The sequence below is a fragment of the Hippoglossus hippoglossus genome, chromosome 2, assembly GCF_009819705.1.
Source record: "Hippoglossus hippoglossus isolate fHipHip1 chromosome 2, fHipHip1.pri, whole genome shotgun sequence".
Taxonomy (NCBI): domain Eukaryota; kingdom Metazoa; phylum Chordata; class Actinopteri; order Pleuronectiformes; family Pleuronectidae; genus Hippoglossus; species Hippoglossus hippoglossus.
This window is the reverse complement of record NC_047152.1, coordinates 3,642,390-3,655,807: the sequence shown is the minus strand read 5'-3', so window position 1 is coordinate 3,655,807 and position 13,418 is coordinate 3,642,390. Positions and strand designations below refer to the sequence as shown.

The 13,418-nt window shown below is 45.9% G+C and overlaps 1 protein-coding gene across 1 annotated transcript; it reads right to left on the bottom strand.

The window, feature by feature from the left end:
• Window positions 1-237: 237 nt before the first annotated feature.
• Window positions 238-12,384, bottom strand: LOC117777835 (sodium/potassium-transporting ATPase subunit alpha-1). The gene is made up of 23 exons (XM_034612845.1): window positions 12,195-12,384; window positions 11,713-11,829; window positions 8,742-8,801; window positions 7,534-7,635; window positions 7,305-7,406; window positions 7,107-7,220; window positions 6,852-6,986; window positions 6,556-6,673; window positions 6,121-6,389; window positions 5,728-6,036; window positions 5,116-5,250; window positions 4,834-5,026; window positions 4,565-4,740; window positions 4,332-4,468; window positions 3,612-3,762; window positions 3,352-3,520; window positions 3,114-3,268; window positions 2,897-3,020; window positions 2,554-2,699; window positions 2,326-2,456; window positions 2,097-2,198; window positions 1,461-1,552; window positions 238-355 (listed from the first exon to the last, which is right to left on the bottom strand). The coding sequence occupies exons 1-23, from the start codon at window positions 12,204-12,206 to the stop codon at window positions 327-329; spliced, it is 3,078 nt and encodes a 1,025-aa protein (XP_034468736.1). The 5' UTR covers window positions 12,207-12,384; the 3' UTR covers window positions 238-326.
• Window positions 12,385-13,418: the final 1,034 nt, after the last annotated feature.

Genomic DNA, 13,418 nt, shown 5'->3' with positions numbered 1-13,418 from the left:
TGCATCTGCTGAACCTTGAAACAACATCCTGCATGAAGTCCCCCCCCCCCCCCCTTTCTTCAAACCCTGTTTTTGCCCCACAATGTGTGTGTCAGAGAAATCCACAAGCAAAAGTGTGTGCAGGAAGAAAGAAACGTCCAAGCAGCCTCAGTGTACAATGGTACAGAAATGTTTTATTGCGAATGAAATACATTAAGATATTAAATTATCAGTGTTTGGTGTTGTTGTTTTTTTTTCGGAGTCCGACCATGTCAGACATGTATGTAACACGGCAGTAAATAAAGCTGAAACACTGACTGCTCCTTTCTTGAATGTGTCGTGTCGCCTCAGTAGTATGTCTCCTGTTCAACCCAACCTAGAAAACCAAAGGGGACAGAATTAGGGACAGTTTGTTGTTGGGATGTTTCACGTCACATTTGGGCTCTAAATCCCAAAAAGTCTTCAACTTTGCACTCAGGCCGCGGGGGGGTGATATCATCCCTCATGCTGCCTGGAGGCCGTTCCAAGAAACCGGAGCAGATTGGAGAGCGTGAGCGAGTCACTTCCAGAATTTGGAGCAAACGCCGCCTCACAGTTTCTCATGAGGTGATGATATCATCCTTGAGGCCTTATAATAATCTCCCAGAGAAACACATCAATGTGTTGGCTCCTGTATCATTAAATGTACACACAATCCATTAAATCTATTAGGAGTCACTGTGGTTCCAGTGTGCGGACACTTAAATAATGTGATTTAGCAGCTTTTCCTCGGCCCTAAAGCTACGTTTTATTTTTAGGGCAAAGGAAATACTGGGCTTGAGTCCTGGTTTCCACTTTTGAGTTTTTTTTTGAGAACTTCAATGAGCACAGGGTTAGAAATAATTAGCTTTGGGCCTCGCACAGGGTAAAAATATCACTTGCTCAAATTTAGTTTTGACTCAAATAAAAAGCCTAAAACTGTAAAGTGTAAAATCTGTTTCGTAAAAATACAGGAGCTGTTTGAAAACTGGCAGTTGAGCTTGTTTTCTGTGTCTGACTGTAACACATTATTCACCATGGATAGGCAATGAGGTGTTCACTGATCTGTGCTGTGAGGCTCAGATGTAGCAGATACACACACACACACACACGCACACGCTGCTGTATCAGAGCCAGCCCTACATGCAGGTTCTGCTCAGCTCTGTGGGTGGAATGAGGCATGAACAATGGCAAGGTTGGGGGTTCAAATCCCACTGGGCTCTGCCATCAGTCAAAGTTCACTGGTGTGTGTGTGGAGTAGGGAATTTGTGGCAGTAACACACACACACGCGCACATAGACACAGGGGAACCTACAGTGCTCATGCTAAATGTGTTTACACCTGTATTTCCACTACCCTACAACATGAAACCATCCTGTTTGCATCTGTTTTGCTTCAACGGACGATAAAAAAAACACGTGTGAAACAAAAGTCAAACGAGGGACTGTGAGTAGAGGTCTTACCGCCTGGGTTGCGTCTGAGAATATATCTTCTGGCTTCATCGTACAGGAAGATGAGGAGGGAGTAGGGGAAGGCACAGAACCACCAACATGGCCTAAAGTAGATGGATGAACAGACACAGAGAGAGAGAGAGAGAGAGAGAGAGAGAGAGAGAGTGAGTCACAACTTTTAATCTGACAAAAAGTACAAGAGTCCTCCCCCAGGCCTGTGTGAGAGTTAGTGAGTAATACAGGTACGGAGAGTTTAATGTCATTAAGCTCGGCTGAAGTTTCGCTTAGAGCACATAAAAGGCTTTGGGAGAAGAACATTAGGCTTTGGGATTTAATTCAGAAGCTAGTCAGTGGCAAAATGAGGCCGAGCTGGGACGAGGATGGATTCTGTCTTCGAAAGTGTACAAAACCCCCAAGAAAGCATCGCTCCTCTTTTCTAATTTATTCTTATTGGTTTATTTTACCTGTGTTAAACTACTAAAGTGTGAGCGAGCACCCTGACATTATCTCTACACGTGTTAAAATAAAAACACTGATCCTGAAAATCAAAAACATGCAACAGCGTGTTTTAAAGGACCCGGACGTGGCAGATTTTTATGAATGAAAAACAACAGTATGGATATACTTGATGAGTGTGTTTTTACTCACTTGAGGGGATACATTCTCAGGGCAACGTCCATGCCCGGGCAGTATGACAGGAAAGCTGCCAGAGCGGTTTCCTCAAACAGCCCAAAGATGAGGATGCGATTCCTGTGGAATCAAAAAAAGATAATTAAATCACTGTCTGTAAATTTTATATCATTTTTGGGAGTTTCTTTAAATGACAGTTGTGATTTTAAATGATAGGTAGGTATTTTAGGTTGCCGTGTGTACGTACTTCATTCCTTGTTGAATGATGGAGTTCCTCCTGGTCTTGCAGATGATCAGATCGGCCCACTGGACGACCACGATACTGGCGAAGAACGCCGTGTGGCAGGTGAACTCTACGATCTTTCTGCGCTCGTACGTCTGCGTTTACGGAAAAGAAAGTTACTTTACCGCCCATTCTCTTCCCTCGAAGTGCGAATGAACCGGTAAACATCACTGCCCATGAACCAGTACTGACCCACTGCTGTCCGTAGCTGTCTTCCAGGTCGTTTACGTATTTGTCGTCCCAGTGCACCCTGATCCCCAACAGGTCCATGGGGAGGAAACCGTTTTCAGCCAGGATGACGAAATATGTGAAGAAGCCAGCTGTGGCCTGCATCATACCTAACAGAGGAGACGAGTAATTTTAAACTTTGTGCTTCCAAAAGATAAGAAAGTGCACTTATATTGTTGTTGACGCGAAAATACACAGAGTCACGCGCTTTGTCGCCCTCTGCAGGAAGAAGCGGTGCACAGCAACAGAAGTAGGTGGATTTATTACATGACTATCATTGAAATGAAGTATCGTCAGGTTTTCTTACCGATCTGTCCGTAGGCGATGCTGATGAGCCTCTCGTTCACCAGTTTGTCCGTTTTGGGGTTTCTGGGCTGCCTCTTCATGATGTCGCTCTCGGCTTCTTCATAAGCCAGGGAGATGGCAGGGACCTGGAGAGGGGAAATAAATAATATAAAATAAATAAAGGCTTTGTGTTGTCAAGTTACAAGATAATCAGTTGTGTCCCCAGGCAAAGAGCTCACCATGTCGGTTCCCAGGTCGATACAGAGGATGGTGACGGTTCCCAGGGGCAGAGGGATGTTGGCGATGATGAAGAGGAGGAAGGGTGAGATCTCGGGGATGTTACTGGTCAGAGTGTAGGCGATGGACTTCTTCAAGTTGTCAAAGATCAGACGACCTGACGACGTAATTTAGAAAATTAATATTGGGAGGAAAGAGATCAAACAAATTGAGCTGGTGATGCTTTTGTGTAGGTCTTACCTTCTTCCACGCCGGTAACGATGGAGGCAAAGTTGTCGTCCAGCAGGATCATGTCAGCGGCCTGCTTGGAGACGTCAGATCCAGCGATGCCCATGGCAACGCCGATGTCGGCCTTTTTAAGAGCAGGAGAGTCGTTCACGCCGTCACCTGTCACGGCCACGATGGCGCCCTGCGGAGAGAAGAAACCAGCGTTGGTCCCACATTTCTAGAAAACAACACAAGACATTTCAGAAAGCTTTTAATCCCTGTGTCTTCAATACCTGTCTCTGGCAACCCTCCACAATAATCAGCTTCTGCTGAGGCGAGGTTCTGGCGAAGACGATCTCGGTGTGGTACTTCAGGATATCGTCGAGGTGCTCCTCGGTCATTTCTTTCAGCTCGCCGCCGTGCACGACGCAGGCCTTGGCATCCCTGGAGGGGGAAATCAAAGCAAGGGTTAGGACAACATCCTTTCTCTGAGAGGAAAAAAAAAAGTCATGGGGAATGGGGTTACGTGTGAACAGGGGAAATTCCACAGGATATTAAAAGAAAAATGAACGCATCCTCAGCAAAAAGCATGACCTGCAGACAAGGAATCATGAATGATGATTTAACACGGCCATGATACAGGCTTCTGTTTATATTTTCCAGATGGGGGAAATCTCTCATCAATTACAAACAGGAATAATAATCCAACTGTGCTCGGGCCCTAATTCCCTGCATGAGGATGTGTGATCTTTTTACAGTTTAAAATTGATCTGAACACACAGACAGAAGTTGCTTGTGTAGGAAACAGAAACGTCTCAAGCTCAGAGCTCTAACTAGATTCATTTGTCTGCAGTGAATTAACAGTAAAAGCCTTTTTGGCTGAATCGTCTGCAGGGCCTTGTTAGCCATCTCTGATTGAATTTTGCATGACTGGCTCTGGGAATCGGGTGGAAAATTGACGCCTGTGCCACATGTAGAGGGGAGATGTTGTAAAACAGGACGAGAGCACAAACCTGGGGTTGACCTCTGACACTGGGACGTTCAGGCGGGCAGCGATGTCCTCAACAGTCTCGTTGCCTTCAGAAATGATACCCACACCCTTGGCAATAGCCTTGGCTGTGATTGGATGGTCACCTGTTACCATGATGACCTGAGGGGAGGAGGAGGGAAGAGAAAACACTTTGTAAACTTAACAAACACATTTCTCTTTGCTGTGCTTGACACTCGAATAGAGGCAGATTCACACCTTGATTCCGGCGCTCCTGCATTTGCCGACGGCGTCAGGCACGGCGGCACGAGGAGGGTCGATCATGGACATGAGGCCGATGAAGCACAGGTTCTCAGTGGGGAAGTTCACTTCCTCGGTGTCGAATGCAAAGCCGTCTGGGAACTGGTCATCGGACAGGCTGTAGTGGCAGAAACCTGGAGAAGGCGGCAGGAAGAAAACGGGTTAACACATCAATTTTACTCGTCAAAGATGGATGGACACAGCTTTAGAATGGAGCGGTGTCGTACCCAGAACTCTCTCTCCGAGTCCTCCCAGCTCCACGTACGCGTTCTGGAAAGCGTCTTTCAGCTCGTCGTCCAGAGGCTGCTCTTTGCCTTGGATCATGATGCTGGAGCAGCGGTCCAGAATCCTCTCCGGGGCGCCTTTCATCACCAGCAGGTGCTTGGTCTCTCCGGGAGTGCTGTTCTTGTGGATGGAAAGCTGCGGGACAAGAGGTAGGTTAAATTCGAATTTCTTTTTTACTATCAGTTGTTGTTTCACCTGCAGTGGGAACTATGTGGCTGGCTCACCTGGTACTTGTTGGTGGAGTTGAAGGGGATCTCAGAGACCTTGTTGTATTTGTCTCTCATGCCGCCGACGGAGCCGCAGCACAGTTCGATACACTTGAGCAAGGCGGCTTCTGAGGCGTCACCGGCCACATCTCTCTGTCGATTGAGGGAAAAACAGTTAGATAAGCAGGTCGACTCCCCGAGAGGATACTTTTTAATTGAATAAAAAAGCTCAGCACGCCTCATTTATTTCTCCCCTCGACTGAAACAGCAATATATTTGCCAGTACTCATTAAGAAATAAATCAATGGGTCTGTCGGGCCACCTCCTTTATATTTCAGAAAAGGCCTTTAATTATTTTGAGAGCTTTTTATAAACATTTGTGGAGCTGTTTGGCCGCGTTTGTATTTTTTTGTCAGATCCAAAAACGTCCCTGCCAATCCATGATGCCAAGACACCTCCCACACACTCCCTGCATTTCATGTTTCACCTAGCAACAGTGTTCAGTTCAACATGATGTTTTAAGAAAGAGAAAATATTCACTTGTTTTCAACCTGGACTAAGAGTCAATGTTAATGAACTGGCAGAACCAGAGCGTGTTTGGCAACTAGGAAGATCCAATCAATATCTCACCTTCAGGATGGGAACGCTGCCCTGCTCGGCCAGGAAGACGGCGCGGTTGCAGAGCCCGGCGATTCTGGCGAGGGCGGCCCAGGTGGCCGAGCTCCTGTCGAAGGAGGCGCCGCTCTGGTTCTCTGTGGTGTCGGCCTCGTGGATCTGGTTGTCGAACCACATGTGGGCCACGGTCATCCTGTTCTGAGTCAGGGTGCCGGTTTTGTCGGAGCAGATGGTGGAGGTGGAGCCCAGGGTCTCGACGGCTTCCAGGTTCTTCACCAGGCAGTTCTTCTTGGCCATACGCTTCGCAGTCAGGGTCAGACACACCTAGAGAAGGGATTGCTCGGGTTAGTCGAGGAGCTGAGTCACCTTTTTGGATCCGTTTAATACCCAAGAAACAGCAGGACTCACAGTGACAGTGGCCAGGAGACCTTCTGGCACGTTGGCGACGATGATACCGATGAGGAAGATGACGGCCTCCAGCCAGCCATACCCGAGGATGAGGGAGAGGACGAAGAAAGAAACACCGAGGAAAACGGCGACGCCGGTGATGATGTGGATGAAGTGCTCGATCTCCTTAGCGATGGGAGTTTTGCCGCCGTCCAGACTTGAAGCCAGGGTGGCGATACGTCCCATGACAGTACGGTCTCCAGTGTTGATGACGACTCCTTTGGCGGTACCTACAAAGACATTTTAGAAGTTAGAAACAAGAAATCTGACAGAATATAAAAACTGACAAGAGCTTTTGCAACTTTTCTCTATAGTTTGGGACAAATGTCACCAACTTAAAACTGTAAATAAATCTGTTTCATCCCTGTGATTTTGACGTCAACAAAAGTTGTTTACCTTCAACACAGTTGGTTGAGAAGAAAGCAATGTTCCTCGTTTCCAGCGGGTTGTCGTTGGAGAAGTCAGGAGTACGGGTCTGTGGCTCCGATTCACCAGTCAGAGAGGAGTTATCCACCTGGAGGCATAATAACACAACAAGAATGAAATATTTTGAAGACATTCTGTGAAGAAGACACAAGAAAAATGCCTGAAGATAGAAAATTAGATGAGGTTTTGCGCGATGAGTCGCATAAAATCAATTTGAGAGTAAAGCACGTCTGTTCTTTGCTTTATTCCCCATAACATGTTCCCACCTTGCAGCCGTGGGCGTTGACGACTCGCAGATCAGCAGGGATCCGGTCGCCGCCTTTCACCTCCACTAAATCCCCGACCACCACCTCCTCGGCGTTGATGCTTTGCTTCTCACCGTCGCGGATGACCAGGGCTTGCTACAACACCAAAGGTAAAATATGTGTTTTTAGGTTTTTCTTTTATTCACAGAAGGAAGAAAAAAAAGGATTGTGGGAAATAATCACAGCTAAAATTAGCTGGTCAATATAAAAACTCACCTGTGGGACCAGGTTCTTAAAGGAGTCCATGATCTTGGAGCTCTTGGCCTCTTGGTAGTAGGAGAAGCAGCCGGTGATGATGACGACAGCGGAAAGCACAACACCCAGGTACAACTGCAGGGAGGGAGCAAAAGGTTGTTAGTTCATCTGTGGAGGTACGAACGGAGATTTGCACATCACCGGCGGGAGCCTCCTTACGTTGTCGTTCATGGGTTCGTCTTCTGAGGCCGCCTGGATACCGTAAGCGAGGAAGCAGAGCATGGCGCCGATCCACAGCAGCATGGAGAAACCACCGAACAGCTGGAAACCAAAAGTGATAAAATAACATTTAACGTTTTGCAAATTTTCCGGTTTGAACATCAACAAAGAATCAGACTATTCAAGATATATTTATGTTTTGCTTGAGTAATATTCGCAAAACTTGTACCTGTTTACAGAATTTAACCCATTCTGGCGTCGTGGGAGGAGGCGTGAGGGCGTTGGGGCCGTCGCGGGCCAGGATCTCTTTTGCTCTGGTGCAGGAAAGACCCTGAAAAAGAGACACGAAAAGGAAAACGTTAAACTGTGCATGCTGACTAACACCAGCCTCGGAGGTAAATACAAAGTGGTGATATCAGTAACCGCATCCCCTGACGCACGCGTGCCTGTGTAAACTGAGCAGAAACCTGTAAATCCAGTTTTGTCCTTGGAACTTGTTTAGTGGGAGAGGGACAAAGCCTGGCGGCACGTTTCCTGCAGCCGCTGTGAACGGGTTCAGCGCTCAAGCCTCAGGAGGACGTGGGTTAGACAAAAGAAACCACATCCACCAAAAGAGAAATGTTTCCAGCCTCCTCTGTGTAATGACACAGTAGAAAACAAAGCTTGTGATAACACCGTGAGACAGGACGGTTCGGCGATCAGCGAACAGCGTGTACATCAACAAGGTCAAGGCCACGTTTCTCTTTTGGAACGATAGCAGAAGTGGAAAGGCGGATTTTTCTTTCTGGTGACGCCTCTCAGACCTGTGTTCTGTTTGAATGCAGTCTTTGTTTTTTACGGGGGGGGGGGCAAACTCATACAGGTCAGATTTCAGCAGATAATCAGCATCAGTCAAGCATTTGGCCGCTGTGGGGTTGTGTAATGGGACTGTGTGTGTGTGTGCGTCCTTGATAAAGACTGGGCACGAAGCATGAAGGGAACATATTGTGACTCAATTACCGAATTTCCTTTTGTTTGATACATATTCACACTTTTTAGATGTAATTTTGCTGCATAGTAAGGACCAAAAACACATTTCCGAGAAATTGTGCTGGTGGGGAGGCAGATAGCCTTGAGAGAAGAGTGATAAAAATCGGTTGATATTAGCCTTTCACAGACATCTTGTATTTTACAGAATTAATAATATAGAAAATAGGTATATTAAGTTATATTTTACAAAAAGATCAGTTTATATTCATCGGCAGATACTCCAAGATCTTCCTCTTGTCACTTTTTGGGACTATCTGCCTGTGTGACATCATCACCAGCAGCTAGAACAATAACTCCAGTGAGTCACCGTGACAGGCTCTCACACAAACACAAACACAAACACACACACACACACACACACACACACACAGGATCAAAAACAAATATGCACATGTGCAGATTGCTCACCCGGGTTAGATCAGTTCCATATTTCCTGTGAAGTTCATCCAAGGTTAACTTGTGATCATCCTATGGAGAGGGAGAGAGAGAGAGACAATTAATACTAATTCCAAAGTCATTTTAAAACCACAGACATTATCTCCTTTGAGGATTAAAACATGCCCCGTCATGTCGGACCCAGGGGGAAATAGAGATGACACGGCAGAAATCAGCCGTCTGATCAGGATTATTGTTACGCGCCACTTCAAGATGAGCCAAAGCAGCGATAGAGTGAAACTAATCTGGGACCCAAACACAACAGGCTACGCCGACGCCAGCCTTCACATGGACTCATCCAAACAGTCGGCTTGCTGTGAGCAAACAGCACAATCAATGCCAACCAACTGACACACTGGTGTTTGCTTTACAGGAGTGGAGGCTGCATCAACATCGGTGTCAGTAAATGGAGGATTTTTTTATCTCCTAAAGGGTCAATTTGGAGTGTTTTTTTCTTCTTTTCCACCCCAGTAGAAAATCTCTTTTGTTTTGAAATGAAAGAGCGGGGGAACATGCATCTGCCTGTGAAAAAGAGGAGAGAATCTGACACATCCATGTGCCTACACGGTCTTTTCTGAATAACACCCACAGCCGGTGAGCGAGGACATTCATCCAATATCATTTGGATGATCTGCTGATGATAATATCTGACTCCCACCTTCCATTTTTTTATGCTGTGGAACAACAAAAGTATTGTAGTGAAATCTTTAGTGAAATATGCCCTCGCTGGTTTCTGTGGTGAAGACTTGACAGTTTTATCTTCTGAGTTATGGCTACTTGCTGATATTAGAAAATAAGGATCGTCTAAATGAATGAGGGAATGAATGTATAAACACATAAAGTATCAGTTCACAGTGTCCCATTATATCTCGGTATCAAGTACAAGTTCACTCTGACCCTATTTAAGTTTAATGTCCCCATCCTCCACTGTGTTTATATATAGATACTGTGTGAAATCAGACTGTTGCGTTTCTATGCACTCTTTACAGCCAGTGCAGAAAATGGGTGTAACTTCACAGCTCCAGCCTGACACAGTTTTGCATTATAAAGTTAGCACAGCGTTTCCGTGCCAAATGTGCCACGCATAGACGTCAAGTCTTCCATTCTTTTGAAGTCTGAACAGGAAATTCCTGCACTAGCTGCGACTCTCACTCTCCTCGACCCAGAGTTTAAGAAATGATATTCCAGACGAAAATCAGTGGAATGAAATGTTTGGACTTGGGCCCCATTGCTTCATGTTGCCATGGAAATAGTTTCTATTGTCTTACAGTGGACTTTGAGGCCTCGGGTAATAGTAGGATGATACAAGTGTGATGGTGCAATAATGATTAACATGTCTGCTTCGCTGGCTCCATAGAGACCCATCTACGCTACTGTTTCACTATCGGTTATTATCCTTTAACCACAGGTCAAATCTGAAAACCTGTGGACTATAAATGCAGGACAGTAAATCACTCTTGACCTTTGTGGACCCTCGCAAAGTCAAACTAAAAAAACATTCTGAATATGTACGTTGCACTTATGACAGCAGGGGGCCACATTAAAGACAGCGCCTGCTGTTAATTGCCGTCAATGATATGCTAAGTCGGCGAGGTTATGGCAGACAGGTGATACGGTTGCTATGGCATTGAGATGTCCTTCAGCGGCGGCAGGACTTTGAGAGCGAGTTGAGACATAGGCAGGACAATAATCATTAATATGTCAACTAGATGGGAGTTTTATTACCTAATAACCTGCAGCACTCTGTGGCCTGCTGAGTGACATTGGGCAGAAAGTAATTACAAAAATGGCACCGGGGCCGAATGAAACTGTTATTCTGTTCTGATTGTAGTTTTAAAAAAAGTTCATTTAGACTAACAGCATCCGTGAAAAGCGAATGACCTTGTGAAAGTCACTGAGTCGTAAAAAGAAATCACATGGCAATATTACAGAACATTTTTAAATTATCAAATCAAATAGTAGTGCATTTGAGCAGGACTCGTTTATTAAAGTCTTGTTAGTGTTTTGAGATGAATGTGAGACCTGACTCTGGCTCCTTGTGACCTGACCTTGTGAAGGACACGATCCTACTGAGGTTTACGGGCGCCCTGTCTTTTGAAAGGACACTTTAAAGGTCGTACGACGAACTTCTCCTCACAAGGAAGGACTTAAGTTACAAATGAAACCTTTAAATAAATGTTTGTCTCTGTTTAAAATAGCACCGCTGCACATTTCAACACAGAGCTCTGGTGTGGAAGTATTCGTCAGCCCTTTTTCGCTGACTTGGGGATGAAGCAAGGGCCTCACTGACCTTGGGAAGTGACCTCGAGATTCACTCTGAGAAAAAAAAGCTGACACCAGTCGAAACTGGTTAACCACAGATCTACATGTGATACGTCAAACCAACCTAAAAAACTGTCTGTGCAACTTTTTCATGCTCTGCAAACGTCCGGTGCATCCAGTCGAGCAAAGTGTAGTTGTGCCTCGAGATAAAAATAAACCTGCTCCTCCAATTAAACTAAGCATCGGAGGAAAACACACGGCTGCAGAAAAATCTCTAGATCGTATGTTTTTTCTTATGATGACCAGAGAACCTCTGACCCAACATTTCAGCGCTGAGAGCCAGTCTAGATAAGCGTGATTTAGACGTTAAGTACAGCTCTGAACTCCTTAATGACATGTGACTGCAGATGCAGTGGTGTAAGCAGCAATCTTTATGAAATGCAGGGCAAACAGCTACATCTCATGTGACTCGGCGTGAGGTCAAAGCAGAGGTTTGTGTCCGTTGCGACTGTATCATTGCTGTGACCAATGGCAGTGGCATACAGTGACCAACGGCATTACCGTGGCCTGAATGAGGTGAGTGTGAGGCAAGCAGGATGATAAAGCTGTGAATCTAAAAAACTGTTGCTTTCAGTTTAAAACCTCCCACTCAGATAAAACAAAGTTTTGTGTGTGAACTCACCAGGTCGACTTCTTTCTTCAGCTCGTCCATATCCTTCTTGTTCTTCCCTTTGCCCTTCTTGACTTTTTTGGGCCCATCGTCTGAGGTGGCCGCCAGTTTGTACTCATCTTTCCCTCTCTGCAGTGAAGAAAGTGAGACAAAATGAGTTCCTGAGAAGACTGAGCGCACGAGGGGAAGCCTGCCCTGAAGCTTCCTCTTTGGCCGCGTCAACGTCAAACATGCTGTAAAACATTCTAGGATTGTGAATAAAGAATTCGACAGGTTTCCTGAACTAAATTCCTGTACGCATGTGCAGGAATTTCGAAAAACCGAGGTACAAAGTACTTCAGGCAATCCACAACTCTCCTGCCAAGCTTAACCAACAGCTTGTGACCAAACCTTCAGCCCTCAGCTCCGAACTGTGAGAAACTCATAAGCAGGCGCAAAAAACATAACGACTCTCACTAGCAGAGGAAAACATGTGACAAAGCTGTAGTACTTACTCCCAGCCCCATGGTTGCAATTCAAGTCTGAGAGCGGTCAATTGTCCAATTGTCTTTTTAAATTGCAACTTTCCTACTCCGCCTCTCTCTCTCACTCTCACACACACTCTCTCTCTCTCTCTCTCTCTCTCTCTCAGCCCAGCTGCGTCCTGTGTCTTCCGCACTCCCCAGCGCAGTGAAGATAGGTTGCCTCACGTTACATTACCTTTATATCAGCAACTGGCTCACCTGCCCAGAGAGGAGGAGTTTGGGAGAGAGAGGGAGAGAGAGAGAGAGAGAGAGAGAGAGAGAGAGAGAGAGAGAGAGAGAGAGAGGGGTGGGGGGTGAAACTGGACGGGTGAGTAGTAGTGATGCTGGGGGTGGGAAGGGGGGGGGGCACTCCTGGGGGAGGGAGGTAATAGCGGAGGAGGAGTGTGAGAGAAAGGGGAGGGGTAGGTCTTGTCTCAACTTCCCTGTTTCTTTTTTTTCTTTTTCTAACCACTTTCCCTCTTGTTTCACTCTTAAGTCTTTTACCTTCACACGCAACAGGTGGTTTGGATCAGGAAAGTGAATCCCTGTGCATGTGCTTCCTCTCCATGGAGGAATGGAAGACACAAAAAATGGGTCAGGATAGCGGAAGAGGGAATGACAAATAGAGATAAAGCTGGAAAGGTGAAAGTCCAGTTCTGCAGGTGACTTGTTTGCCAAAAGCTGAAACGAGCTGCAGGCATTTGAATAACAAAGTGCGAACGAGGGAGAGACGTTCGCGGCTGATTGAGACGGCGCGGGAAAAAGAGTTGGTTTAGCCAGAGGAATGCAAAGGGAGGAATCCTCTCTGTCTGAGGTCAAAGCGTCTAGCGAACTGAAAATAACCGAAAGAAAAACACCTAGTAATTGATTTTAAAAGAGATTTCACCTCAGGAAATGTGAAAAGAGCGGCGCTGGAATGTCTTACACAACTCTAAACCACAGTGTTTTGCATAGATTCATACTGCTCTAACAATGAATGAGCTTAAAGAGGTCATTGGCCTACTTCCCGCAACTCCTGTTTGATTAATACACATTAATCGTCCGGGGAAAACATGAAAAATCCGATTTGAGGCCCCATTTGTGCCGGGCCTCCTGAGCGTGCAGGTGAGATTTGGGTTTCATGTCTGAGCTCGGGCAAAGTTCAGCTGCTGCTGAGCCCTGACACGGATACAAATACTTATTTAATTGGTGTTGCAGGAAATGTTTGCCCAATCT

Coding starts and splice junctions, on each gene's coding strand:
- LOC117777835 (XM_034612845.1), bottom strand. Junction 6,390..6,555: donor CTCAACCAACTGTGTTGAAG/GTAAACAACTTT, acceptor ATGTCTTTGTAG/GTACCGCCAAAGGAGTCGTC. Junction 1,553..2,096: donor CTGAGAATGTATCCCCTCAA/GTGAGTAAAAAC, acceptor CATCTACTTTAG/GCCATGTTGGTGGTTCTGTG.